Source organism: Giraffa tippelskirchi, chromosome 7, assembly GCF_054371585.1.
Source record: "Giraffa tippelskirchi isolate mGirTip1 chromosome 7, T2T-mGirTip1v1.2.pri, whole genome shotgun sequence".
Lineage (NCBI taxonomy): Eukaryota > Metazoa > Chordata > Mammalia > Artiodactyla > Giraffidae > Giraffa > Giraffa tippelskirchi.
This window is the reverse complement of record NC_137281.1, coordinates 105022539-105049278: the sequence shown is the minus strand read 5'-3', so window position 1 is coordinate 105049278 and position 26740 is coordinate 105022539. Positions and strand designations below refer to the sequence as shown.

Below are 26740 nucleotides of genomic sequence, written 5' to 3'. Positions count from 1 at the left end.
ATAATAGTGCCTTGAGCATGCTCTCAGAATTGGGATTTCTGCATTAAAAAAAAAAAGTATGCACATTCTAAAGGCTTTTGACATAGGTACCAAACTACTTTCTAGAAAAACTTTATTAATATAAATTCTACCACTCCAAGGAAATAAGAGTAATTGGGTTTTTTTTTTAAAGCCTTTTCCATTTTTATAGGTGATATGTGGTATCTTATATTTGCATTTTTATTATTAACAAAGTCATGTTTACTGATGATTGGTTATTTATGAATAACCTGCGCATAACTCTCACACCAAATGAGAGTTGTAAATAGGGTAAATTGGTGAAATATCTAGACGACTGAAATGTTGGTTTAGCGAAGTGAATAAAGCAGAAAAACTTACGATAGAATCACAGTTTGTGCCTGCTAGATGGTGCATTAGCTATGTGACTTTGGTGAGGTCAAGACCTTTTCAGGTCTCATCTTCTCGTCTGTGAATTGAAGATCAGGACTACCTTGAAGGGTTCTGGACAACGAATAATGTACATAATGCTGGAAATTACAATTATTAAGATGCTTATTCTGCAGAGCTAAGTACACCATAGCACAGGAATCTAAACAACGTAGGATGTTGGTCTGAAGAAACTAAGGCTATTTCTGTCATTTCCATTATCCCTGTTCCTGCCCCTCCTCCTGGGTGTTGGTGGTGTCACTATGGCAACGAGCACGTGCCGCCCAAGGCTCAATTCTGAAGCAGTTACGGACCTCCGCCGCCTCACTCTCCGCAGACTAGTGATTTCACCGCGCGTCCCACCCACTAGGTCTCAGAACCATCTCCCTTGGCCTCTGCGCAAGGGGCCGAAGGGCAGCATGGCCAAAGCGGCAGCCTCTTCGCCGCTAGAAGACTTGGATCTCAGTGGAGAGGAGGTCCAGCGGCTCACCTCCGCCTTCCAGGACCCAGAGTTCCGGCGAATGTTCTCCGAGTACGCCGAGGAGCTCACGGACCCTGAGAACCGGCGGCGCTACGAGGAGGAGATCACGGCGCTGGAGCGTGAGCGTGGAGTGGAGGTGCGGTTCGTGCACCCGGAGCCGGGCCACGTATTGCGCACCAGCCTGGACGGGACCCGGCGCTGCTTCGTGAACGTGTGCAGCAACGCGCTGGTGGGCGCGCCCAGCAGCCGCCCCGGCTCTGGGGGCGCGGTGTCCGGCAGCCAGTGGTCCCTGCCCTACAGCCTAGCCCCCGGCCGCGAGTACGCGGGGGGGCGCGGCACCCGCTACACCGTCTACGATGTGGTCTTCCACCCAGACGCGATCGCGCTGGCCCGGCGCCATGAGCGCTTCCGCCAGATGCTGGACGCCACGGCTCTGGAGGCCGTGGAGAAGCAGTTCGGCGTGAAGTTGGACCAGAGGAACGCCAAGACCCTGAAGATCAAGTACAAAGGGACCCCGGATGCCCCCGTGCTGCGCACGCCCCTGCCCGGAGGCGCGCCGGCCCGGCCCGAGGGGGAGCCGGAGAGCCCTCTCCCCGATTTCCCCTACCCCTACCGATACCCGGCGGCCGGCGTGAGCGCTGCGGTCCCCCGGCCCCAGGCACCCTCCCCTCCGGAGGCCGTCCGGCAGCCCGCCCCCACCGAGCCTCGCTACAGCGTGGTGCAGCGCCACCACGTGGACCTCCAGGATTACCGCTGCTCCCGGGACTCGGCGCCCGGCACGGTGCCCCAAGAGCTGGTGGTTACCATCGAGCTGCCGTTGCTGCGTTCGGCGGAGCAGGCGGCGCTGGAGGTGACGGGGAAGCTGCTATGCCTTGACTCAAGGAAGCCCGACTACCGGCTGCGACTCTCGCTCCCGTACCCGGTGGATGACAGCCGCGGCAACGCACAGTTCAACAAGGCCCGGCGGCAGCTGGTGGTCACGCTTCCCGTGGCGCCGACCGCCTGGCGCCCGGAGCCCGCCGCGTCCCCGGAAGAGGCCGCCGACCCGCCAGGAACTGACGGCGCGGCCTGCGCTTCCGCTCGCCCGGGGGAGGCGGGCCCGGCGGGTGTTTGTGCTGGGGACGCAACCTCAGGTCCCAGTCGAACCCGGGCTGCAGACGCCGGGATCACCACTCCGGACGCCGCCGGGGAGGAGCGCGTCGCAGAATCCGAGGAGCGGGATTTCGGCGGGCAAGAGATATCAACCACGGGGACCGGGGAGGAGCCGCCTCCTGGAACCAGGAACATACCTGGGGACCGTGGCGGAGGCGCTCTTAGTACTTCCTGCGGGGACCTTGACGTGGGACTTTCTGTAGGGAGCGCGAGCGTGCGCCCGACCCTCGGCTTGGAGGCGCGCGAGGCCCGGGAAGGCACTGGCAGGGAGCCGGCTTGTCGAGCGATGGGTGGTCCCGGGACCGACCGCGGGGAAGCTTTGTGTCCGCCTTTGCAGTGTAGTCAGGATGAAGAATCCCTGACTCTGCTCATTCAAGTGCCTTGGATCCTGCCTCAAAGTCTTCAAGGGGAAGTGAACCCCCTCTGGTACAAATTGTCCTTCTCTACCCAAGACTTGGTTTATTATTCCTTCTTTTTGCAATTTACTCCAGAGAATAAATTGAGTACCAAAGCACCAGTGGTTAGTATTTCTTCCAACAATGCAGTGATAGACCTGGCCAAGTCTCCAGAATGCCATGGATATTGGAGAGAGTGGTATTACGGCTTAAACAACGATTGTTTGGAGGTAACAGTTCTTTCTAGAGTCTTAATGTTTGACATATTCTATTCCACTTATCACAGTCATCCTCACAGTTTAAATTGTAACAAAGGATTTGCCATTATAACTTCTCTCCTGACGACTTGAAGTTGATAACCCTTGATGAAAGACGTCAGTACACGTTAAACGCATATTGGGGGGAAAAAAAAACAAAACGAAGAAAATTGAACGCATCCTCTCTGGTGGATGGGTTTCAAGTCTTCAAAGTTGCCCTCAATGCACTTGTTGCCCTGGAGTCCATTGACTCCGGAGAATGATATGAAATGACTCTCAGGGATCCATAGACATCTAAAATTGTATACACAAAGTTGAGGGTTTTCTTCTGGGGAGAAGGACTATAACTTTAGTCGTATTCTCAAAGGCGTTTGTGACACAAATAGGGAAGAGACATTCCACCATAGCGTTATTTTCAGTTTTAAATAGCTTTTCCCAACCTTAGAAAGTAATAGTTTATTTCCAGAGAGCAAAAGTAACTCGGCCTGTGCCAGTTTTTTTGTGGGAAAACCAACTCAGACCCAGGGCTGAATCTAAATACCTTGTGTTCTCTGCCATACGGTGCAGCTTAATTTTACTCGTTGATGTTGGTGGGATTGACTTCTGGTGGTCTTCACATTACACTGAAATTGCCTCTTTTGGCATCAGTTTTAATCTCTTCCCTACTAGTATTTGGCATAATGGCTGGCATTTAACAAAGTGTAATATAATCCTTTGTTAGCACCAACGTCAGCTCCATCTCTTAGTCAAAAACTGAGGCTGAATTTTAGGTTTACCTAGGATATAATTTTGTAGTTACTACTAGGATCTTGAGATTCAATTCAGTACTCCAGTACTATTGGCAAATACTGGGGGAGGGGGGGACCTACTTAAAATTTGAAGTTCTATAGAAATTTTACACTCATAAGTCAACAATTAATTGGTACTTTTGATTGAGGTTTGTATCAATGTTACATGTAATTTCTTTTGCTCTTTTAAGATCTTCAAGGGTTAAATTCCCCAATTCACAACACTAGTTGCACAGATTGTATATTAAAAATTAAGCTTTGGGCCTTGGGCTTTATTTAACCTGCTAGAAAGTTTTACTTCTTCCTGTGTTTTTCTAGAAATTTACTAGTAAGTTAAGTTTTTATATTTATGAGGTGTATCTTCTATGAGAAGTGGTTAATTGAAACCCTCCAAGAATGGTAAAATAGCCAGGGCTAGGTAAGATACTTTGTTAGAAAATAAAGTATGAAATTGACTATCTGTTTATGTCGTCAGAAGGGGGAAATTTAGGAAAGGGCAGTCGTTTTCCTGTAATTGTTTTAGTAAATGAGCAAATAACTCACAAGGTGGGAAAAATGCTTTAATGGACAGCATTTGAAAGAATACTAAAGAATATATTTTAATCTGATTTTCTAGTATCTGAATGTTATTTTAGCAAAGAAACTAGACCAAAATGGGATCAGGGCAACTGTGTTTTATATCTTTGAAGCCTGAAATATATTTGTAATTACTTCATTAATCATCACATTTGCTGGGGCTGATGGAACCATAATGTTCAATTTTTTTCCTTTACATTTTATTGACCAGGCTGTAAGTATTAAAGTAAAAAAAAAAAGTTTTTTTAAAAATCACAGCAGTATTTTGTGAGTAGACATATATAATGATTACATTATTATATGCATTATATGAAAATATTATGAAGAGACTGATTTGTGGCTGTCAAGGTCAGAATTTGTTACTTTACACACAAGTACGAAATACATTTCTGTAAGCCTTAAGTCTTCACTGGGAATTTTTCTAGAGCTTTAGGACCTCTGAATTTATTATCTTTTATAGTAAAATTAGTCATTAGACCAAGAAGGCAAGTTTGTGCAAATCCTTTCTATTTTAATCATAACCATTTCTATTATAAATGTTACTCTTCCGAGGTAACTGAACTATCTGGTGTAGTTTTTGCAGTTAATGTGTAAGTCTTTTGCAGAGACATGAACCTTAGAAATGCTTTGGGTGGAGGGTTGTTTGAACCCTACAGTAATATTTTGTCGCCTAGATCTTCAGATAATACAAGGCAGATTATTTCAAATGTAAAGTTTGTCTTTCACCAAAGTTCACTTTTGTTTGGTAGTTCACAGGTTATGTTTAATAGAAGGGAATTCAAAACATCACTTTCTGATTCCCCTCCCCACCACCCCCCCAATTTGGACCAAATAGTGCATTGTGTGTATTTGTAATTAATTTGTGTATACTGTAGTACAGAGGAAGATATTTTTATTTGGTGCAATGGTGAACTGATTTGAAGAATTTAAAATATGGTTGTTCCTTCAAAGACCTAACCATATACCTATATTCACTTGACATACTCAAATAGGAACAAATTGCTTTGTCTTTGGGATTCCCTGCAAAAGTGATTTTTGTATATCCTATAGTTTGGTAATCTACCTCCTTCGTTTTTTTAATTTAAAAAAGTTTTATTTAAGTATAGTTGATTTACAATGTTGAGTTTCCTCATTCTTTTTTTTTTTTTTTAGATTATAGTGTTTCCTCATTCTTATATATAGTTATATGCTAGTGTTGCAATGGATTATCACAGTGCTTAAAAATAGAATATAATTCTCTTAAATAAAATATTATACTTGGCTCTTACCTAGCCAAGAACTAAAAGGCAAACTGGTCACACAAAATTTGAATGCATCCTGTCTTGTCTGTCTTTAGCTGACTCATTAGGAAGTGTTCTAAAATTGAATTACATTTTATAGTTTGGACTGCATTTAAAACTAGAGGTGATGTTATTCTTACAAAATACTGAGTTGGGGGGGAGGAAGATATGATTTGTAAGTAGGATTATCTGGAGGGAAAGCATACCTCAGATTTATACAGACTCTTCTCCTATATATATGTGTACTCTTGCTGTTCTTTTTGCTCTATACAATACTGTTTTCTTTTGCCAAAACAGCATAGGAATAACATGAAATAAACATTTTAAAAGTGAAGACCTGAACTGTGTGAGAATTGTTATGAGCTGATTTTAGATACAATTCTGTCTGTCAAGTATGACCAATAAAGTAGAATATTTTTTCTCTTTTTATTTTAGGAAAGGTTATTTGTCAATGAAGACAACGTTAATGAGTTTCTTGAAGAGGTCCTGAGCCCTCCATTCAAACAGACATTACCCCTGACGCCACCATTAATTGAAGTTCTTCAGGTTACTGATAGTAAGATTGAAATACATGCAAAGGTAAGGATTTGGGTAGGCTTTATAGAGTAGTGATTTGGGACAAGACTGAAGCCTAACAAATCAGTTAATTCTTGATTTTTTATATCATAACTTTAAATGCACATAATGGCTGGGAAGAGTGATATTAAGAAGAATACAGACCTTTTTTGATGTGTATTTTACTATTAAACGTCTGTGATTCATTTTCACTTATATCATTTAATCCCAAAATAACTGCCCAGGGAGGAATAGAGAGAAACTAACATTTGGGAAATGTGAGTATTAGTCCAGGGACCAACAACTCTTTTTGACTCTCAAACCACAGGAACTATATTTGTTCATTCTTTCTAGTTTAAGTTTGGTTATCTTTATAGTCTTCGATATTAGACTTAAAATAATTTAGAAACTAGCACAATTGACTTATATGTGAACTAGGTGAGAAAGAGGTTCTGAAGAATCACAGAAATACAGGAAAATTCAAGAATGCCCTTTTAAAATTTTTTGGCTGCTTCTGGATGTTGGAAGATCTTAGTTTCCCAATCAGGGAGTGACCCCAGGTCCTTGGAAGTGAGAGGGTGGAGTCCTAACCAGTGAACCAAGAATGCCCTTATAAGAATGGCTGTTTATGGGCTATATAGGCCATGTTAAAAGATTTGTAGGCCAGGATTGTTTTATCCTGAAGGAGATGAAGAGTCAGTGAGAGGATTTAATTAGAGAATCAATACCAGGTTTGCATTGTTAAAAAAGGACTGGCAGCATTTGGAGATTGACTTTGAGGGGGAAGCCAGGAAGTGGATTTGCAAGTCTACTGGGTTATTCCTTCACAACTTAAAGAAAAGTTTCCAGAGGGTACCATTTACTTTTCTGTTTGTTTCAATGAATTATTAATTTGCTGTTTCTCTTAACATAGTTGCAAGAATGCATTAACTCTGAGCAGCTTCATGAGAAAGAAGAAAGAGTCCATGAAGGAAGTTCTCTAACAGAAAAAGAAAATATAGAACGTGCCACCACTTCAACAACTGATTCTGATTCATCTGTAGCAGTCACAGTACTAGAAGCAGACAGTTGTGGTTCAGTCGCATGCTTGCAACAAGGGGCTCTTGGTGTTTCTCAAAAGCTGTTTGCAAAGTCTCAGCAACCTAAGTCAGAAAAGGAACGTGAATTTATAAAAGACAAAAGTGCTGTTTATGCAAATGAGAAAAAAGATAACTTAAAAGAACCGGTAATAACTGAAGAGAAAGAATTGGATGGAAATCACCCATCTTCGTTACTGAACAAAACTGCAGTTCACAATACACCTGGTTTTGACCACATAAAGGAAACCAATATGCATGATGGTAGGGTGCAGATCATTAAAGATCATGTGACTCACTGCTCATTCAGTTTTCAGAATTCTTTGCTTTATGACTTGGATTAATTTTGTATCATTTTTGAATTTAAAGGCTGAGTAAAAACTTTTGGACATGAAATAGATTGTTAACTATCTTAAAACCAAAAGTATTCAATAAAGTATAAACTTAAAATCTGTATTTTTATTCTTATGGGGAAACTGAAGCTAATAATTTGTGTGTGTGTATGTGTGTACATAGAGAGTTTATGTCAATACAAAGCTTCCTTAATTAGGGAAATGTTTTGTGATTCCTCTGTTGTATATTTTTTCTAATGGAGAGTTAAATGTTTAGTGTCAATACAACCTGTTTATAGTCTTGTTTTTGGCTTCTTTTGTTTGCCATTACTTTAATAAAGTTTCCAAAATATTGTGTCACAAAAAGTAATTCTCAAGAATGCAATGAGCTAAAAGTACACACAATAGAGTGTGTGTGTTGGGGCAAGGAGAATCTCCAAACTATGTGTTTATAAATCACTAAATAGGATTTGTTCAGTATTTATGCTTGTCATAGAGATTCTGAAAGAACTTTATTAACCAATATTAAATGATCCAAACAATACAAATACACTGAAATTTAGTCTTTTTGCTTCAACTCTGTATCTTACTCTTCTCATATGTAAGTCACCATATATATGTGTGGGTGTACACATATATATAAATAAAGGTTATTAATGACTGAAAATCCTCAAAATTTAAAATAATTTTTTGGAAATTAGTAAAACGTTCCTTGGTTTTATAAAATTAGTTTACAAGTTTTAGAACGAGACAATTTAAGAAAATCTGAGAACTTACTCCAATAGGAAAACTGTCTTTATATTATTACATAAAGACAACAACAAAAGCTAGTGTTTTCTAATCAGTTTCTTTTATAATACCTAAAAGAGGGCAGCAGATGTTTCTAATAGTTGCTAAGTTATGAATTTTGTGGAATATTTCATATAAGGCCAGGAGAAAATCCCAATGGTTTCTTGTCTTTCTTGCGAAAAGTTTTAGGACAACACGAAAGACAATATAGAAAGGAAAATATTTGTTGATCTAATTGCTGACCCCAAGACCATGAGCTGATGATGTATTTGTTCCAAAGTCAGCTACTAACTCAAACCTCTGGCCTTACCTTAGTCCAGGAAACTACCTAATTTCTTTAGTCTTTCTGAACTAGGGAGGTCAGGTCAGAGCACCAAAAGTGGAACAACGCCTGGCAGTTCATCCTGATATACACTTTATCTCCAATAAAACCTGGACCCAACTGGGCTGCAGGCAGTATAAAGGAACTCATAAAGCAGAACTATTTGCGCCACTATATATGACCATATACATTTTTCAACTATGATAGGAATCTCAATTTGATTCAGTAATAATTTTGAGACTGTCCATTAGGATCACAATCTTTAGGTTGAAATGACTATTTGCAGTATCAACACAAAAATTAGTCTATGAGTGTACTTTTGGTTGAATGCAATTATGTATGTTAAGGGAAACTTATGTTAAATATGGAATAAATTTTAAGCCTGTTTCTTATTTACTGTTTATTTACTTTGTCGTTTTAAAAAGTACGATTTCTGGTAAAATAAAGTTAGCTCTAGAACATGTTTCACTTTGGCAGGACTGAACTTTGTTTCATTTCTGGCTGTATTTCACTTACACAGCAGCTTTTTATTGCTCATTATCTCTGCGTGGCTAATTTGAAAGCCAGTTTCCTCCAAAAGGAATGCACTGTCAAGAGCTGGGTTTCATTTCAAACTTAGTTATACAACCGGAGAAGGCACTGGCACCCCACTCCAGTACTCTTGCCTGGAAAATCCCATAGACAGAGGAGCCTGGTGGGCTACCCTCTATGGGGTCAGACACGACTGAAGCGACTTAGCAGCAGCAGCAGCAGTTATACAACGTACAGATAAGATGTAATGCTAATTTTAAGCCTTCAAGAGTGTCTTTAGTGGATTTTGATGTAAAATTATTCTGAAAAATGATTAGGAACCTTTTTATGCAAAAACAAGTATTTTATTTTGGCAGCACTAAAAGAAAAATCACTGTATTTCTACATTGAGGTGAAAAGTGTTTAAACTTTCTTATCAGTCAAATACATTCCAAAAGAAAGTGTGTTCTATGCAGGTTTCAAAGCACAGGCAATTCTTAACACAATAATACAGGAATCTTTAATACTGAAAATGACTCTGTTCTGACAGGGTGTTTAACAAACATAATTTTTGAATTAAAAAACCACTGAAGCAACCTCTTCCTAGTTACTGTGTCAACAGTGAAGCTGGGCTTGTTACATTAATACTCTCAATTTCACTGTAATACTTTTTACTGATATGACAACTTTAAATAAATTTTGCTGTACTTAAAATAAGTCTTGAAAGTGGAAAAGTGTACAAAGTTCCAGATAAAAACATTAATAGATGCAATTTAAATAAAGTTTCCCCTCTTCTCTCTTATCAATTAACAATGATTACCTCTAGCAGATACACCGAACTTTAAAACGCAATACTCAAAATGAAAACTTGCGTTTTAAATCTTTATCAGACATAAAAGGAAAAGATGACTATATTTGGACAACATTTACAAGAAATTTGTTGTTGTATTAAAGCAGAAACCAGTTCCTAAACCTTTTTATTCAATTGTATATCCTATTTGGACAAATATCAAAAATAGAAGACTGTCACTACTTTTGCAATTGTGGTTGTTTTTTTTTACTGCAGTCTTCTATAACTTTTACAGAGTTCATGGTCCCTAATATCTCCCCACCCTCCATTTTTCCTAGGTGGGGAAAGGGCTGCCATAAACTTCTCACTGATAGATAGAGTTTCTGGAAACAGGTACTGTTTGTTATTATTTAAGAGTGACTCAAGTTGGGCACTCTGGGTGGCTGGTCTACAAGTTTTTTGGTGATGCATACCACAGTCTCCAGCATGAAAAATCCTAGGAACTTGAGGAACCAGCACTTTCCAGAATTTTGGAAGACAAGATACAGTCAAATACTGAAGGGTCCAGTCCCAGTTATAATCATCGTAAGTACAGAAAGTGTCTGTGCACTCAATCAGCTTCTGATAGGCTTCCCGGGTCAGGGCCAGACCCATATTGTGCTCTGTGGATTTCCATGTTTTCACATCTACCTTGTCAGCCACGTCATAGAAATTGCGAATGGCAGTATAGGTCCCCAGGGAGAGAACATCACACTCGGGGCACTCTAGCTGCTTTAATTTCCACATCTTTTTGAAGACATGATAAAAGTCTGGGGCTAAGTAGTGATCCTCCTCTAGGAAAAGTATGAGGCCAGCATAGTCTCGAAGGACTTTGACCCTCTCCCATACAAAATGCAGCTTCCACCACCAGTGGTGTTTGGTTTGGGAGAACTTGGCCTCTCTATAATGACCGAAGGAGTCGGGATATTCAGCGTTAATGCATCCCATCCGCAAAGCTGCATTCTTCTCCACGTCTCTGGGGCAATCTCTGGGGTCAGTGCCCGGGAACTCGTTAGGGTACAACTGAATGCTGAAAGGAAAGAACACCTGCAGAACTGGACAGAAATCCACCCCAGCAATCAGCTGATTGATTTCGGTCGACCAGAAGTCATGGCTAAAGATGACGAGGACGTCGTTGATTCCCTGGGCTTTTCGAAGTGAGTCCAGCAGCAGTTTGAGGTATTCGGGCCGGTTGTGCACCTGGACCACCAGCGCCAGCTCTCGGGGGGTCCAGGAGCCGGCCTTATCTACATTCCTCAGCGTCTGGTCAAAGTTCAGCTGGTACACTAAGGACCGGTACCGCAGCGTCAGATTGTCCACCTCGGGCTGCGGAGCCGCCGCGACCAGCGGAGCCGCCGACTCGTTGGAGCCCCGGCGGATGCCCAACGACACGGCGGGATGGTCCCCGGCCCGGGCGCCCGTACCCCTCGCGGGATCGGCGTCCAGCAGCGGCGGGGCGAGGGCCTCGTTCTTCCTTTGTCGCCCATTGCTGCTCCAGAGGACGAAGCCGCAGGCGGCCACCACGAGCGTCAAGATCAGCACCTTCCGTTTATAGATGCGGAACCTCATGGTCTCCGGGGCCGGGAGCGCGGGCAGGCGGGCGGGCGGGCGCGGAAAGGAGCTAGCGGCTCCGGCGGGGAAAGGGCGGGCGGGCGGCGACCGTGGCGGTGGCCTGCAGCAGTCGGAACTGGCCCCCGCGGCTGCCCTCGCTAACTCATCCCGGGCCCCAGGGGTCCGGGGACCCGCAGGTTTTCAGCTTCCCCGCGCTGCCCGGGCTCCACACATCTTCACCTGGCAACTGCAGCTCGGGCAGCGGCCCCGCCGCTAGGAGCCGCGGCACGGTGTCGCTTCGGTCCTCTCCATCCAACACCGGTCCGGGAAGAAGCCCGACGCGGCCCCACTGTACCTCGGCTCCGTTACCTGCGCCTCCAGAGGCCCTGCGTCCTCCGCGCTCTCATCTCTACGCGGCCCCAGACGTCCCGGAACGAGAGACACAGCCTCGCCTCGCCTCACTCCGGCGATGACTGTCCTGACAACCAGCGACTGGCCCGCCGAGCGCCGCGGCCCCGGGACCCACACCCCTCCGGCCCGCCCCCTGGCCGTCGGTTGGCGCTTCCCGGAGACGTCCGGAGACGCCGGGGCGTCGCTGCCCGCCACCTATTGGCCCGCAGCACTGCCACTCAGGCTCAGTTCCTACTTCCGCCACGTCCCTCCCTTTCCTGTGAGGCGCGAGCCTAGCGAGACAGGAACGTGGACGTCGGGTCTCTCGGTAAGCCGGGTTCTGGGTGGTGGCGGTCACGGCGGAGCCTCCAGTGCTCAGGATTCGAGGCTGGGCCGGGCCGGGCCTGGTGAGCCCTGTTGAGAGAGGGAGGGCGAGGCCTGCCGCCTTGGTTACTGGATTTACAGAATTCACTTTTCCCTTCCGGAAAGGGCAATCGCATGGCGGCTGCTGGGCCTGGAGGCACCATTAAGGACACGTCAGCCTTCAGGGCTTTTACGGGTGACGGTGCTTTGAAGGCAGAAGTGAAACTAGGCAGATGCAGTCCTCGAAGGGAGTGGGCGGGCCGTGGCAGGCCGTGGCGGTGGCTCTACACCGCGCTTCGAGCCAGGCATGCCCGGGAGCTAGAACATGGAGGGAAGGGGTGCGCTGAGAGTCGAAAATAAACTCTAGCCTCAGCCCTCTCTCTGCCGGAGGAAATAAGCTATCACACCACCACGCTTTAGTTGTTGGTCAACCACGATAAAATAAGCCCCCAAAGGATCCCACTTTGTACGCGGGACTGATCGTACTGGCTTCCCTGTGCTGCTGCTCTTGCTGTTTTTCAGTGAGTCTCATTCTGTAAATCTAAGCATTCCAAAAAGTTGTGCACTTACTCATACGGAAAATGAGTACTTAGTGGGTTTATACGTTGCTGTTTCGTGTTCTAACGTTTGGTGTCGTGTTTTACACCAGTTTCCACCGCGAATACACCGCTACTACAAAGATGGTCAATGTACCTAAAACCCGAAGGACTTTCTGTAAGAAGTGTGGAAAGCATCAGCCTCACAAAGTGACCCAGTATAAGAAGGGCAAAGATTCTCTGTATGCCCAGGGGAAGAGGCGCTATGATCGGAAGCAGAGTGGCTATGGCGGACAAACCAAGCCAATTTTCCGGAAGAAGGCTAAAACCACAAAGAAGATCGTGCTGAGGCTTGAATGTGTGGAGCCCAACTGCAGATCCAAGAGGATGCTGGCCATTAAGAGATGCAAGCATTTTGAACTCGGAGGAGATAAGAAGAGAAAGGGCCAAGTGATCCAGTTCTAAGCTTTGGGAGTCCCCGAGTGTGATGCTTTTATGTTTTGAGAGGAAAATGTTGAAGTTAATAGAAAAATTGCCTGAATGAGAATAAATACAGTGATACTCGTACTAAAATCTTTGTTTTACACTAGTTGCATGCCTAATATGGTTCTAAATTAAAATAATGGTAAATTATTTGTGAGTTGAAGTTCATCCCCTTCTCAAATTCATTATTTAAATTTCGTTTCACAAGAACTAGTGTTTTGTATTTATATGTAAAGAAGATAGGAGTCCCACCTCAAATTTTCTAACTAGGTTATGGAGATAAACTATAAAGAAGGGAAAAACTGATCCTTTACTTTTTCAGGTCAATTTAAAATATTTATGTTGGGTGAATTCATAATTACGATTGATGAGCTAATCCATTTGCAACAACATGGATGGACCTGGAGATTATCATTCTAAGTGAAGTAAGTCAGAGAAAGACATGACATGGCTAAAAATGAAACAAATGAATTTAAAATTTTACAAAACAGACTCAGATTGAGAACAAACTTCGGATGGTGGGGAAGGGATAGAGTGGGAATTGGGGATTGACATGTACACACTGCTATATTTAAAAGAGGCAACCAACAAGGCCCTACTGTATAGCACAAGGAATTCTGCTCAATATTCTATAATGACCTAAATGAGTAAATAATTTAAAAAAGAATAGATCCATGTATAACTGAATCACTTTGCTGTACACCTGAAACTAACACATTATTGTGTTATGCTCCAATGTGAAATTAACACACTATTATTTGTGCTATGCTCCAATATGAAATTTTAAAAGTGAAGGGAATAAGCTAGACCTGTGTATAGTAGACTGAGTGAAACAGAGGATCCAAGTTGAAAAAATTAAAAGCTGACTGGGAATTCCCTAGTGGTCCAGTGGTTCGGACTCGGTGCTTTCATTGCTAATGACATGGGTTCAATCCCTGGTTGGGGAACTAATATCCCACAATGGCTTATTAAAAAAAACCCTCTGACTTTTCTGTGAGTGTACACTCCAGCAGGGACTACTAGCCACATATAGCTACTTATATTAATGCAGTGCCTCACTTACATTTATTGCTCAATAGCCACTCCAGTACTCTTGGCTGGAAACTCCCGTGGACGGAGAAGCCTGGTAGGCTGCAGTCCACAGGGTCGCTAAGAGTCGGACACGACTGAGCGACTTCGCTTTCACTTTTCCCTTTCATGCACTGGAGAAGGAAATGGCAACCCACTCCAGTATTCTTGCCTAGAGAATCCCAGGGACGGCGGAGCCTGGTGGGCTGCCGTTTATGGGGTCGCACAGAGTCGGACACGACTGCAGCGACTTAGCAGCAGCAGCAGCCACATGTGGCTAGTGACCACCCTATTGGACAAGAGACAGAACAAATGATTCCATCAGTTTTTTGGACAGTACTTTTTTAGACGTCAGTCTTGAATGTAAGGTAGGAGTTGATAATGGACTTCTAACTGCAAAAAGTTCTGAAGCTTGTGAAAAAAGCATGAGTTCATAACAACATAAACTCTTTGAACCCTTTTGAACATTCTCCGCGGGGGGTGGGGTACTCAAATGTTATAAATTGACTGTGGGGAGGGTTGAGGAGGTAAACAACCACGACTGAATAAAATGGAAAGTTAAAATCAGAATGAAAGAAGTGAGTCTAGTATACACAAAAAGGCAAGGAAGAAAAAGGAGTTGAACATCAAGTGAAAGGAAAATAAACTGGGAAAGGGTATGGGTTATAAGAACAAATTCTGCTTTCTGTACATGAGTTTTAAGTAGGCCAAGATGCTTACATGGAGATGGCCTGTAGATGAGGAAGAATGCAAAGGGCTAGAGTGTAGGAATAACATGGTTAGCACTTATTCCCAACATAGACTATTATATCTGTGTTTATTGATGAAATAATTCTCTACACGAACATGTAAAAATCAGATAAGCACCAAATTACTTTTAAATATGTCCCCCCATCACTTTTTAAAGAACCATGTTTTTAAAGAAACTTACTAAAATTTTATAATATTTTTTGTCAATAGCTCAGTTAATTCATGAGTTTAGAAAGTCCTAAGATTCTTATAAAATTCTTAGTTTTAAACACCAAAAGTTAATGTATAGCACAGGGAGCTCAACTTGGTGGTCTGTGATGACCTAGAGGGGTGGGAGGCTCAAGAGTGGGGATATATGTATACAGAGACTCCTATGGACGGAGGAGCCTGGCAGGCTACGTCGCAGAGTCAGACACGACTGAGGGACACACACACAACCCAACAACAGCTAACTCACTATGTTGTACAGCAGAAACGAACAACACTTAGGGCAATTATACTCCCAATTTTAAAAAACCTGACCAACAGAAAAAGAACAACCCTCATATAATACAGAACTTCATTAGTAAAAAAAGTAGCAATTTTCTATTCCTATCCAATACCAAAACCTTATTCCAACCCTAAAAATGGAAAAACTTAAAAATCACAACAAAGATTATGTGATTAATATTATAAAACTTTTAAAGGCTGAAGTCTATTTGTCCAAAACAACTTCTATTTTATGTTTGGTGAATATAAAATTCCGTATACAGAAAAATATACCTGAAAATACAAATGTTTAAAAACATATGTAGTTTCATATTGAACAAGTTTCCACTACAATTAAGACAGTATTTGTCCAAAGTGTACTTTCTGCACACAGAAACTCAATTTAACTTAAATGCAAGACAAAAATTGATTAAGGAAATTCTACAATCAGAGTGGTTGGGATCAGTATCTGTTTAACATTAAAAGATAACCCCACAACTGGAAATACTAGGCTGAAATCAACACAAGTGTGATAAACTGATAAAAGTTAACCCCACAATAAAATAAACCAGGTTTTAATGAAATTACGATTTTACAGTCAAATGATTGAAAATGTTAAGACTACCACACATTCTTCCCCTCAATCCAGTATACAAAATCCATGGAAAGCTTCCCTTTCTCCCATTTGACATTTAAACCAAAAGTGAATCCCAAATTAGTCTGACACTAAATGGAATTTCTTTTTGTGGTATCACCTATTACTTGAGCAGATCACAAGAATTTACGTAACAGGCTGGAGAACAGAAGAAAGAGATAATGGGTGCCTCAGTGCCACCCATACTATCTACCAAGACCACAGTGTGAGAAACAGAGTGGAGATTCATGGTCGTAGTTCCTTGAATAAAACTGCTTACACTGTATCTTCCACAAACACAGGTTTTTGCAGTATCCAAATCTTGACAAAGATGGAAAGGAATGATATGAGAGCCATATGGAATCCTATTGGAAAAAAACATTTTAAAGAAATTTTTAATGATTCAAAACTTCATGTATTAGGACATGATATATTAGACACTGAACTATAGCCATGGGAAAATAAAATTACTCTATTAATTCAGTATATTGTTTTTATTTTCCAAACCGGTACAAATGGGAAAAATATACTAAATAACAGCTTATGACATAAGCCTAAGAGGATCTATACTACTCCATAAAGTAGGTACCTTTTAGTATTGCCACCTAATATAACCCACTGAATACAAGGAAAGAGTCATCTGTCCTTTATATAATTATACTGTATGACCAGTGTAACATAATTTAAATGTATGGCTCTCTCATACAATTCCTATAAATGGTAATGAGAGAATTTCTCAGTTCTATCTGTGAAGAAACATTTATTTAAATAAATACATATACACTCCTAGGCATCAAGTGTTTCAAAGAGAATCCTAAACTGTGTGAAACAAATTTAAAAAATGTTGTTTGCGATATTAGTTTTACTTTACTAAAGCAAGGCTCCTAACTGTGTTTAAATGAAGTCATTCACCCTCTTACTTAAAATTAAAACTTCAGTGGCCCCCAATACAATTGCTCTCACCCTGCATAACACTGGGACAATCTCTTGAGATTGCCTGCCCAGTGCCCAGATCTCTCCTGCGCCCTAAACACAATCATACCCCAAGCACTTTGTGTCTCCCACACTTTTTTTTATTCTTTCTCTAGTACATAGGCTGGCCCATTAACAGGTGTTCAGATCCTCTGCAACAAGTAAAACCTACTATTATAATTTAAACTGGTGCTGTTTTGTTTTGCCGCAGAGCATGTGGGATCTTACTGCCCTGACCAGGGATTGAACCTGTGTCCCTTGCACTGGAAGTACAGTCTTAACCACTGGACCTCCAGGGAAGTCCCTAAACTGGTGTTTAAAACCCTAGTAAAAAAAGTGCACATCAAATCAAAAACAGTGGCTTACTTACTTAAAGGATGGGATTGACTTTGTTTACAATTTTTCATTTTTTCACATGTACTAATCTGTTAACTTGTGTAAGTAACTTAAAAAAAAAAACAAAACACTTGCTTATATTCCAGGCTCTTGGTTATAGACTTTAGAAAAACAGGAAACAGTTAAAAACTGTATTTTCTACCCAGTGTAAGTCCCCACATATTTTTTTAGTAGACTATAACTTTATGTTTATAACCAGTAGTTAGGACAATCTATCAACAGCTAAATAGCAGAGATTGTTCTCATGGCTTTGGATCTATATTCTTAAACCAAGGGAGCTGAAAATTTGAAAAATTGTACTTCAGTAAAGATCAGAGTCATCCTAGCCAATTTATGATCCTTTCAAATCATCAGTGACCATTTACAGTATTTCTCACTTAGACATAATTTTCAAATTTGAATAAATACGTTATTTTTTTTTTTCATATGTAAGTCTCAGAGAAAGCAAAGAACAAGAGACTTGGGAGTAGTTTATTGCCAAAAGACCCCATTTAGAGTTCTCTCAAATCAGTGGTCGGAGAAGGCAATGGCACCCCACTCCAGTACTCTTGCCTGGAAAATCCCATGGACGGAGGAGCCTGGTAGGCTACAGTCCATGGGGTCACTAAGAGTCGGACACTACTGAGCGACTTCGCTTTCACTTTTCCCTTTCATGCACTGGAGAAGGAAATGGCAACCCACTCCAGTATTCTTGCCTGGAGAATCCCAGGGACGGCGGAGCCTGATGGGCTGCCGTCTATGGGGTCGCACAGAGTCGGACACGACTGAAGCGACTTAGCAGAGCAGCAGCAGCAAATCAGTGGTTTTAACCTGAATCATGAGTATCACTTCTGGAGACTTTAAAAAATATATGACACACAGTAGGGGTCCATCTCTGGAGATTCTGAACTAGTTGATCTGAGGTAGAATCTAGGACCCATATGACCAGATCTAGGTATGTATTTCACATCTATATTATTTAGAAGCTCCTCTACAACTAATGATAACACTGATTTTTAATTTGCCAAATAAGCAAATTACTTGTATTTATAAATCCAGTGAGTATTTATTGAGACCTATTATGAACCTATTATGAACCTGCAGAGAAGGCAATGGCACCCTACTCCAGGACTCTTGCCTGGAAAATCCCACGGACGGAGGAGCCTGGTAGGCTACAGTCCATGGGGTCACTAAGAGTCGGACACGACTGAGCGACTTCACTTTCACTTTTCCCTTTCATGCACTGGAGAAGGAAATGGCAACCCACTCCAGTATTCTTGCCTGGAGAATCCCAGGGACGGCGGAGCCTGGTGGGCTGCCGTCTGTGGGGTCACACAGAGTCGGACACGACTGAAGCGACTTGGCAGCAGCAGCAGCATTATGAACCTGGCACTGTTCTTGGCACTTACACGTACTGTCACTTAAGAGATAATTTTAAACTTCTAGTTATGAGTCAGTATCTTAAACCAGCAGTCCTCCCAAGTGTGGTCCCCTGACAAGCATTACCAGCATCTCCTTGGAACTTGTTAGAGATGCAGTATCTTCATCCCCACTCCAAATTTATTGAATAAGAATCTCTGAGGGTTGGGACCAGCCATCTGCTTTAGTTAAGTACTATGTTACAATAAGCATGATTGGTGATGCACTCCTCCACTTTCAAGGATCACTGCTTTAAAACAATAATGAGCCCTTAGTTACTTTTGGTGGTGGTGGTGGTTTAGTTGCTTAGTCGTGTCTGACTCTTGCGACCCCATGGACAGTAGTCTGCCAGGCTCCTCTGTCCATGGGATTCTCCAGGCAAGAATACTGGAGTGCGTTGCCATTTCTTTCTCCAGCGAATCTTCCCAACCCAGGAATCAAAGCCAGGTCTCCTGCATTGCAGGCAGATTCTTTACCGACTAAGCTACAAGGGAAGCCCAAGTTACTTTTATAGCCTTAGTATTCAAAGTGTAACTCATGAACTAGCAGCCTCACCTTGAATGCAGTTTAAAAAGCAGATCTCCACCTCGGATCTCTAAAACAAAATCTGCTAAACAAGACTCCCAGGGATGTGATGAATATTAAAATTTGAGAAGTAAGCCAAGGCTTTTAATCCTAGCTAGCTGTATATTAGAAACGCCTGGATAGTAAAAAAAAAAACAAAAAACAAAAAACAACTCAGTCTTACTCCCAAACATTCTGATTTAATAAGTCTGGGGTGGGACTAACCATCAGAATTTTTTAAAGCTCCTTAGGTAATTCTAATGCGAAGTAAACTCTGAGAACCACTGCTTTAGGATAAGAGCACTTAAGCTAGGGATGGTGAAGAGGGAAGACTGGCTTGGGTTTCAGTGGGTATCTATGAGCATTATAAAGTTTATCTGTATTTATTCATATGCCCATTCTTCTAGGCCGATAACTTGTCATTTCTTTTTAAAAGAAGGCCACTGGAGCAAAGGGTCAGATTGTTCACAGTATAAACAGCTATGTTAAAGACTTAACTCTGAGAATGATGAAAATACCATGATGCTATCAAAGGCTTACCTATTATATAATATTGTTCGTGCAGAAGATTCCAGTAAAGTTAATGGCATTTGCAGGTGTATAACTGGAAGGACTTTTGGTTGTTCAAAAGTATTTCCAAAAAGATCCAAGTACTCAAGGGATAAATTTTTAAATTCACTAGGCAAAAATGGAAGCTTATTTCGAGCTGCTGACAAAAAACGCAGGTTCCTCAGTTGTCCCATCTTGAAAGGAAGTCGAATCAATTCATTATCATCAAGTTTTAAATCTGTAAGTTCTCGGAGCTGGCAAAACTGCACGGGGAGTGCCTTAATTTTGTTCTTGCTGATATCCAAACTCCTAAGTGACTTCTGGAGAGTAGACTGACACAAGGCTACACTAAATGATTCCAAGTGGTTATCATTCAGGTTAAGTTCCTGAAGGTGGATGAGGTCTCCAATTGTAGCTGGAAGCTTTTTTATATGGTTATGACTCAAGTCTAATTTTCTAAGGTTTTTTAAGCAAAGCATACGCATATCAACCCGGACAAGCCCACAATAAGAAGTCTGAAGATGTTCCAGAGAATAGGGGAAGTTCTTGCTTAGAGGGTAGTCCTTTTTGGATGTGATAACCATTTTAGTTTTAAATTTTTCAAATTCTGAAGTCTTCACTGGTGTGAGGGTTGAAAGTGGTGCCTCAACATCACAGCCTCTATGAGCCAGTCGCACAGCTGAAAGGAAACCCTTTAGACTGCTGGAATTGGCCTGAAGATGTAAAAGTAGGTTGTACAATTATAAATTACATTTTAGGTAATACATGCATGCTAATTCATCTTAAACAAACGTGGTGAAGTTGTATATGTAAATCATGCAATTATTTATTGAAAATTACTAAATTTTTTTCAGTATTCTATTTTCACTAAATTTCATTACATATACAAAAATTCTTATAAAGTTTTTGAAAAAATTATGCTGACACACTCTAAATAAAACTGTTCACAGGGGGAACCATATGAGTATAAAACAAAACAGGAAAACATGAAGATTCCACTGAAGACCTGGATTTAAGATGAACTGACCCATCAACTATAATCCAATAAAAATTTTTTAAAAAGTTACTTAACCTCAGTAACCAAAAGAAAATGAAAAGATGAACTGACTCAAATCTCCGGTGCCTTTGAGACAGACTGAGGTAGGGCTGTATAGGGCAAAATACCCAGGGGCATTATTTACAAAGACTAGGAATTGTGAAAAGCAACAGCCCAGTCAAAAGCAAGGCCAAGGACTTCCCTAGTGGTGCAGTGGATAAGAATCTGCCTGCCAATCCAGGGGACGTGGGTTCGATCCCTCGTCCGGGAAGATCCCACATGCCACAGAGCAAATAAGTCCAAGAGGTACTACTGAGCCCTCATGTCACAACTACTGAAATCCACTCGCCTAGAGTCTGTGCTCCACGAGAAGTCACTGCAATGAGATGCCCACGCACTGCAACTCTCAACGCAGCCAAAAATAAAATAAGTAAAAATTATATATATATATATATATCAAGAAACTTTTAAAAATAAAAAAAAGGGCAAATGTAACTTAGCACTTACTGCCAAAAGTTGTACAACACATCAAAAGCAAGAGACTGCTTTCAGCTGGACAGAGAAATCACTATTAAAGTGATATGTGAATTAAGTCAGCAATAAAAATACTTGCTGGATACTTGAGAAGTTTCAAAAACTTTATATGTGAAGGACTAGTGAATTTTCAGCAAGTTTGGGAAACTAAGTATTTGGTTGAAATGTGGGAGCTCTGCAGAGGAGTAAAAGAGTAGAAATATTGTACGGCTATAGAGTATAAATGAGTACCGTTGATGCTAGGGTAAGGAGGACAGAATGATCAAGCTGTGGGAGATCACTGAAGAATTTTGAGTTGAGAATTACGTAACAAGAGCTACATATTATTCTCGCAGCAATATACACAGTGAAGTGGAGTGAGGAAAGTCTGGTGACCTGGGTTAAGTAGGTCCAGCAGAGGGACCTACTTGGGAGTTACACACGTTAAAGGCTGAGCTGTGGTAACAGAAAGCATGTATGGCAGAGAACAGGCAGAGGATGAGAATCAAGTCTTCACTCCCAGGATAAAAAAAAGGTTGCCAAGAAACAGGAAACAAAGGAGCGGCTAAGAAAACTGAAGATAAACCAGCACAGTGCCCTATCACAGGTGGCAAGAAAGAAAAGTTATTATGAAGGAAGTGGTCATCAGTGTAAAATTCTCAGAGCTCAAAATGGATGAGTAATCATGGCAATGTGATTAGCAGATAGGAAGAGACCACTGACCTTTGACAGTGTGAAAAACCAGAACAGGAGGAGGTAGGACAAAGCGCCTCCATTCAATAAAACAGCTTAAACAGTTATTAAACTTTTATTGTTTACAAAACACTTGACTTGGGGTCAAGGATAAAGGAAAATGCAAGGTTGAACAAATCACAGCTCCTACCCTCTGGGAAGGGAAAAAAGGAAAAAGCGAGATAAGGCAAAGAAGAAAACAGGTTTTTATCTTAATGGTTTATGTATTTTAAAAAATGATTATAGTAAGTAAAATATCCCCTAAAGAGTTTCTAATTGTATTTTATCCATTTTTTTTTAACAACAAATTTAGATTTTTCACCTGTGATTCAGCTGACAAGATGCAGACCTGTGCCACCTGCTTATAGAGTTCTAAGAACACACTGAGGCTCCATCTTGGGCATAGAAGCAAAACCAGTTTTCCTTCTCATCCTGGGCAACTTTTCTAAGACTGACTCTGCTCTTTTCAAGGCCACACAAGCAAGCCAGGGAAACTGGCTCTATTCTCTTTACACTAAACCAACCTACGCATTAATACCATACCTTACTGAGACAGAGATCCACGGGAGGCTCCTTTAACCGCACAGTGGCTTTCCCCTCATCCACAAATTTGGTGAAGAACTGCTCAATGTTCTCCTTTAGCTGCTTAAAACCAATGGGGGAGAAAAATGACAAAACCAGGTACTGTTATTCAGTATTTATTATAGCTGCAATATGCAACTTTGCCAGGATTCAGTTTGGCTTTTAGTCCTTACGTCTGGGTGCTTTGTGGTTTTAAGATTTAAAGGTTTTTGTTTGATTGGTTTTAGGGGTATTTACACTCCTTATCCAGCTTTGGGTAAGATACAATTGTTCTACCTGTCCAGTAACTCTTCCTTCCTCGAGAACAGAATCCCTTTTGTTTGAGGAGAATGCTTCTTCTCTCCCATTCTAACTCTGGCTGTAGTAAGAGTTGCCAATAGTAGTTACCTACTTTCTTAACTTCAGTCTATTAGCCTGGGGTAGGCATGCCTCCCACAAGATATAAACTTGATGAAAGCAAGAATCTTGTCTCCTCTGTTCAGTGTTATTTTCCCAGAGCCAGAAGAGTGACTAACATATAATAGCTGCTCAATAATTTTTAATAACTGATGTTGCTTCTGATGCAGACTTTAACAACCATTTATTGAGAAGCCACCAGGCACTATGACAGGGGGCTTGGGACAACAGTGGTAAATAAGACCAGCATGGTAATTACACTTATCAAGTTGCCAATTTCATGAGAGAAAGTTTATTAAACAAGTAATTACAAGCATACCAAATATTAAGACAAGGAAGTACAGGCTGCTATAAGACCTTATATAGGAAAGGACTCTTACCTGGCCTGGGGGTATGAAAGTGAACCGAAATGAGTAAGAAACGAAGGATTAAGAGATATTAGGCAAGTGAAGATACTGAGGGGAGGAGAGGGAGGTAGTATATAAATAAGACGGAATAGTGTGCAAAGCCTTGAAGGTAAGAGAGTTTGGCAACTGTGAGGAGGTGAAAGACGTTCAATATGCCTGGAAGAGCCAGTGAAAAGAGGCAGGTAAGTGTAGAGAGGTAAACAGAAATTAGATGGTGGAGATTAGATGAATATTCAGTGGATATTATTGTTACATCTACATTTTGAAAAGTTCCCTTTAACTACAAAGTTTAATAAAGAACTTTGGGAGAGGGGAGAATGGGATGGATGCAAGACAATGGTAAAGGTAGGGAGATCCTTTAAGAAACTAGCTAGGCAGGGGACAATGGTGGTTTAGGCTACACCTGGGACGGAAGGGGGTATGAAAATACGAAAGTTACCCAGGAAGCAGAATTGAAAAAATTCAATAATATATTGGATGTGTGTTGTGGTCCTTTAATGGACTGGAACTTGGGGGTACAGAGTCGACCGATAAAAAAGTGAAAGAAAAAAAGAGGCTGAGCCGCATGAAGGGGGGGGGAGACAGGGGGACCAGTGCTCTGATGAAACAAAGGCGTTTATTTAACATATTGTGGGCATATATATACTCTCCTACAAGATAGCCCTTTTTAGCAGAGACAGGGATCAAAAATCTAACAAGTCACCCAGAAAGGCAGAGGCTAGAATCATTCTCAATAGAGGGGGTTGTAAAAGTTACTTTACACATAGGAAGGGAAGGGTTGCAAATGGCTGCTGTTCACCGTATGGAATTTCCATACGAATGAGATATATGAATTTCTATTATTCCCGAAAGCTGGCTTGCCAGCTCTCTGGCACCTGTATTCAGGTGCTGTTAAGGAACATAGAATTCATGCAAGACTGAAAACAGCACACAGGAAGCCTCCTGTTAAATGTATCCTGACAGATGTGGGGAAGGAAAGCCTTTAAGGTTCCTGGAGAGGGACAGAACACTACTTAAAGGAGTTGCAGAACACTATCAGAAAAGCTGGGTTAGGGGTGGCAAGGAAAATTAATCTGGAGGTATTCTGAGTTTGAAATACTGTGACACAACCAAATGAAGATTTCCAGTAGGTAGCTGGCTCAAGCTGGAAGAAAGGAATTAGCAAAAGATACAGATTTGGGAATCAGTCAGATGGATGACAGCTGAAGTCATGGGACAGAAAAGCATAAGGTTGTAAGAAAGAGCCCCAAGGTGCTTCCATACCCAGCACTAATTCCCACTCCTCAAGGGCAAGACCAAACCACCTTAACTTATCAAATAAATGTTTACTTGACACCTACTATGTCCCAAGCCCCGGGGGACCACCTCTTCCACAAAACTTTCTCAAAGACTTGAACCAGAATTCATTTCATTTTTAATATTACAATATATTATAGTACTCTGCTTCTACCTTTATTACAGCAATTATAGCCCACCTTTGTTAAGTGGTGGTTTCTGTTTTTCCCTTTCTAGTCTTGGAAAAACAGTGACTAAATCAGGTTTATTTCCCATAGTGTCTATCCAGCATTGCACCCTGCACACACTAAGTATTCAACTAGTGGTTTACAATAAAATTTTTGTTAGGATTTTCAGCTACTGACATTAGTACAGCAGAAGTTTTAAAGGAGAGATCATAACAGACTCTTAAAACAGACAGTACCTAAGGTGGGCATGAAAAGATAAGTTTTAGGGAGGTCAACAGGGAAAAAAGGGAGACCCAATTCTGGTTATGATTTTGCTTCTCTTAACAGTTTCCTAACCTTTAAAATCTGGTGACAGAAGTCCTTTCCATTTGAAAAATTGTATGAGTTGATTCCACCGGAAGAGGGAATTATTTAGACTTTCAACTACTTACACAAACACTTACGTGGCTCTGAATGAAACAGCAATAACTCTTCCTCAACTAAGAGTATTTACTGAGAATACAACACTGTAAGGGAAACAACCCCAGAAATTGTACAAAACCCAGTCAAGAGTTAGATGCAACAGTGGGTGATGAATTGCCCCTCAATTTTATTATAGTAGGCACAAGGGTATTCCGGTCATTTTCATGAAAGAACGTCCCTGGGAATCAAGGTAAAAGGATTTTATAAAACTTGTGCTTTAAAAATTCTATTTCAATTTCCAACCTCTTCCAACCCTAGAGGGTTTACTACTGCTATGTAGATACAAAAAAAGGCCTGGATCCAACAAATCAAAGCTTAAGAAATTAAACAGTTAAGAAAGAGAGATGCAGTAGCCAAGAATTTTAATAAAATTATCAAGATGCAACCCAAGCATCACTGCTTTACTACTGTACTAATCGGGAAGATCCCCTGGAGTAGGAAATGGCAACCCACTCCAGTATTCTTGCCTGGAAAATCCCATGGACAGAGGAGCCTGGCGGGCTGCAGTCCCTGGGGTCGCAATGAGTCGGACACGACTGAAGCGACTGAGCATGGCACAATCAGGCCTAACGACCTTAGACGCATCCCACAAAGCCTTAAAAACAAACAAACAAAATTAGCGAAGAAACTGGGAGAAACAGAATCTACTGAACCAAAGTGTAGTCATTTTACGGTTCTCCCAAACTGGACTGATGCTACACGCAGGCCGAAATTTCAAAGGCTTTCAAGGGGCGGGGTTGCTATCTACTACTAAGTAGCAAGGCTGTCAATAAAGTCGCAGAAATGGGCAAGAAAAATAAGAAGTGACTCTCAAAATCTTTCCGCCTTCGGGTCCGTAGGCAGACGCCAGGGTCCGGGTGATGGTGGGGTTCAGGGGCCGGGCACTCGGGAACCCCCAAGACGGAGTCCAGCCGGGGAAACAGTCGGGCACTTAAGGCAAGAATGCTTGGAGGCCACTCAGGAGGCTCCACGCACCTCATACCGGGTCCCGCGCTTGTCCTTCAGGGTGGAAATGAACAGGCAGGCGGGGTGCCGGCCGCCCCGCTCGCCTCCAGCTCGGGGACCCGGCGGAGTCCTGGGCGCCTGCTGACAGAGGCTCAACACCGCCCGGACGCCCTTGCCCCGGTTCCTCAGCCCCAAGGCCGGCAAGTGCCGGCTGACCACCTCCACCTCGCAGTGCAGCTTCATCCCGCCGAGACGCCAGCCACCGGCTCCCACCACTCGGCTTTGAAACTTCCCCCTTCCCGCCCCGCCGCGCC

General features: G+C 42.1%; 4 protein-coding genes across 13 annotated transcripts; 2 read left to right on the top strand and 2 right to left on the bottom strand.

The window, feature by feature from the left end:
• Positions 1-747: 747 nt before the first annotated feature.
• Positions 748-8892, top strand: DNAAF2 (dynein axonemal assembly factor 2). Of its 2 annotated transcripts, XM_081511242.1 has the most exons (3): positions 748-2684; positions 5791-5934; positions 6824-8892. In XM_081511242.1, exons 1-3 carry the CDS (start codon positions 846-848, stop codon positions 7328-7330), a joined length of 2490 nt encoding a protein of 829 aa, XP_081367368.1. In that variant the 5' UTR covers positions 748-845; the 3' UTR covers positions 7331-8892. The 2 variants fall into 2 exon arrangements, with proteins under 2 accessions (XP_081367368.1, XP_081367369.1); XM_081511243.1 differs by lacking the exon at positions 5791-5934.
• A 390-nt stretch (positions 8893-9282) lies between these two features.
• On the bottom strand, positions 9283-11813 carry MGAT2 (alpha-1,6-mannosyl-glycoprotein 2-beta-N-acetylglucosaminyltransferase). 2 transcript variants are annotated; one of them, XM_081511251.1, is made up of 2 exons: positions 11617-11813; positions 9283-11340 (listed from the first exon to the last, which is right to left on the bottom strand). In XM_081511251.1, the coding sequence occupies exons 1-2, from the start codon at positions 11629-11631 to the stop codon at positions 9997-9999; spliced, it is 1359 nt and encodes a 452-aa protein (XP_081367377.1). In that variant the 5' UTR covers positions 11632-11813; the 3' UTR covers positions 9283-9996. The 2 variants fall into 2 exon arrangements, with proteins under 2 accessions (XP_081367377.1, XP_081367376.1); XM_081511250.1 differs by lacking the exon at positions 11617-11813 and having other exon boundaries at positions 9283-11504.
• Positions 11814-11991: 178 nt separating this feature from the next.
• On the top strand, positions 11992-13181 carry RPL36AL (ribosomal protein L36a like). The gene is made up of 2 exons (XM_081511268.1): positions 11992-12037; positions 12722-13181. The coding sequence occupies exon 2, from the start codon at positions 12753-12755 to the stop codon at positions 13071-13073; it is 321 nt and encodes a 106-aa protein (XP_081367394.1). The 5' UTR covers positions 11992-12037; positions 12722-12752; the 3' UTR covers positions 13074-13181.
• Positions 13182-15936: 2755 nt separating this feature from the next.
• Positions 15937-26740, bottom strand: LRR1 (leucine rich repeat protein 1). 8 transcript variants are annotated; one of them, XR_014059874.1, is made up of 5 exons: positions 26457-26740; positions 22715-22816; positions 19882-20603; positions 19333-19477; positions 15937-16376 (listed from the first exon to the last, which is right to left on the bottom strand). XR_014059874.1 is itself a non-coding variant. In XM_081511254.1 (5 exons), the coding sequence occupies exons 1-5, from the start codon at positions 26459-26461 to the stop codon at positions 16136-16138; spliced, it is 1209 nt and encodes a 402-aa protein (XP_081367380.1). In that variant the 5' UTR covers positions 26462-26740; the 3' UTR covers positions 15937-16135. The 8 variants fall into 8 exon arrangements, 6 of the variants coding, with proteins under 6 accessions (XP_081367380.1, XP_081367378.1, XP_081367379.1 ...); XR_014059875.1 differs by having other exon boundaries at positions 22715-22813; XM_081511254.1 differs by lacking the exon at positions 19333-19477 and adding an exon at positions 25935-26076 and having other exon boundaries at positions 22715-22813.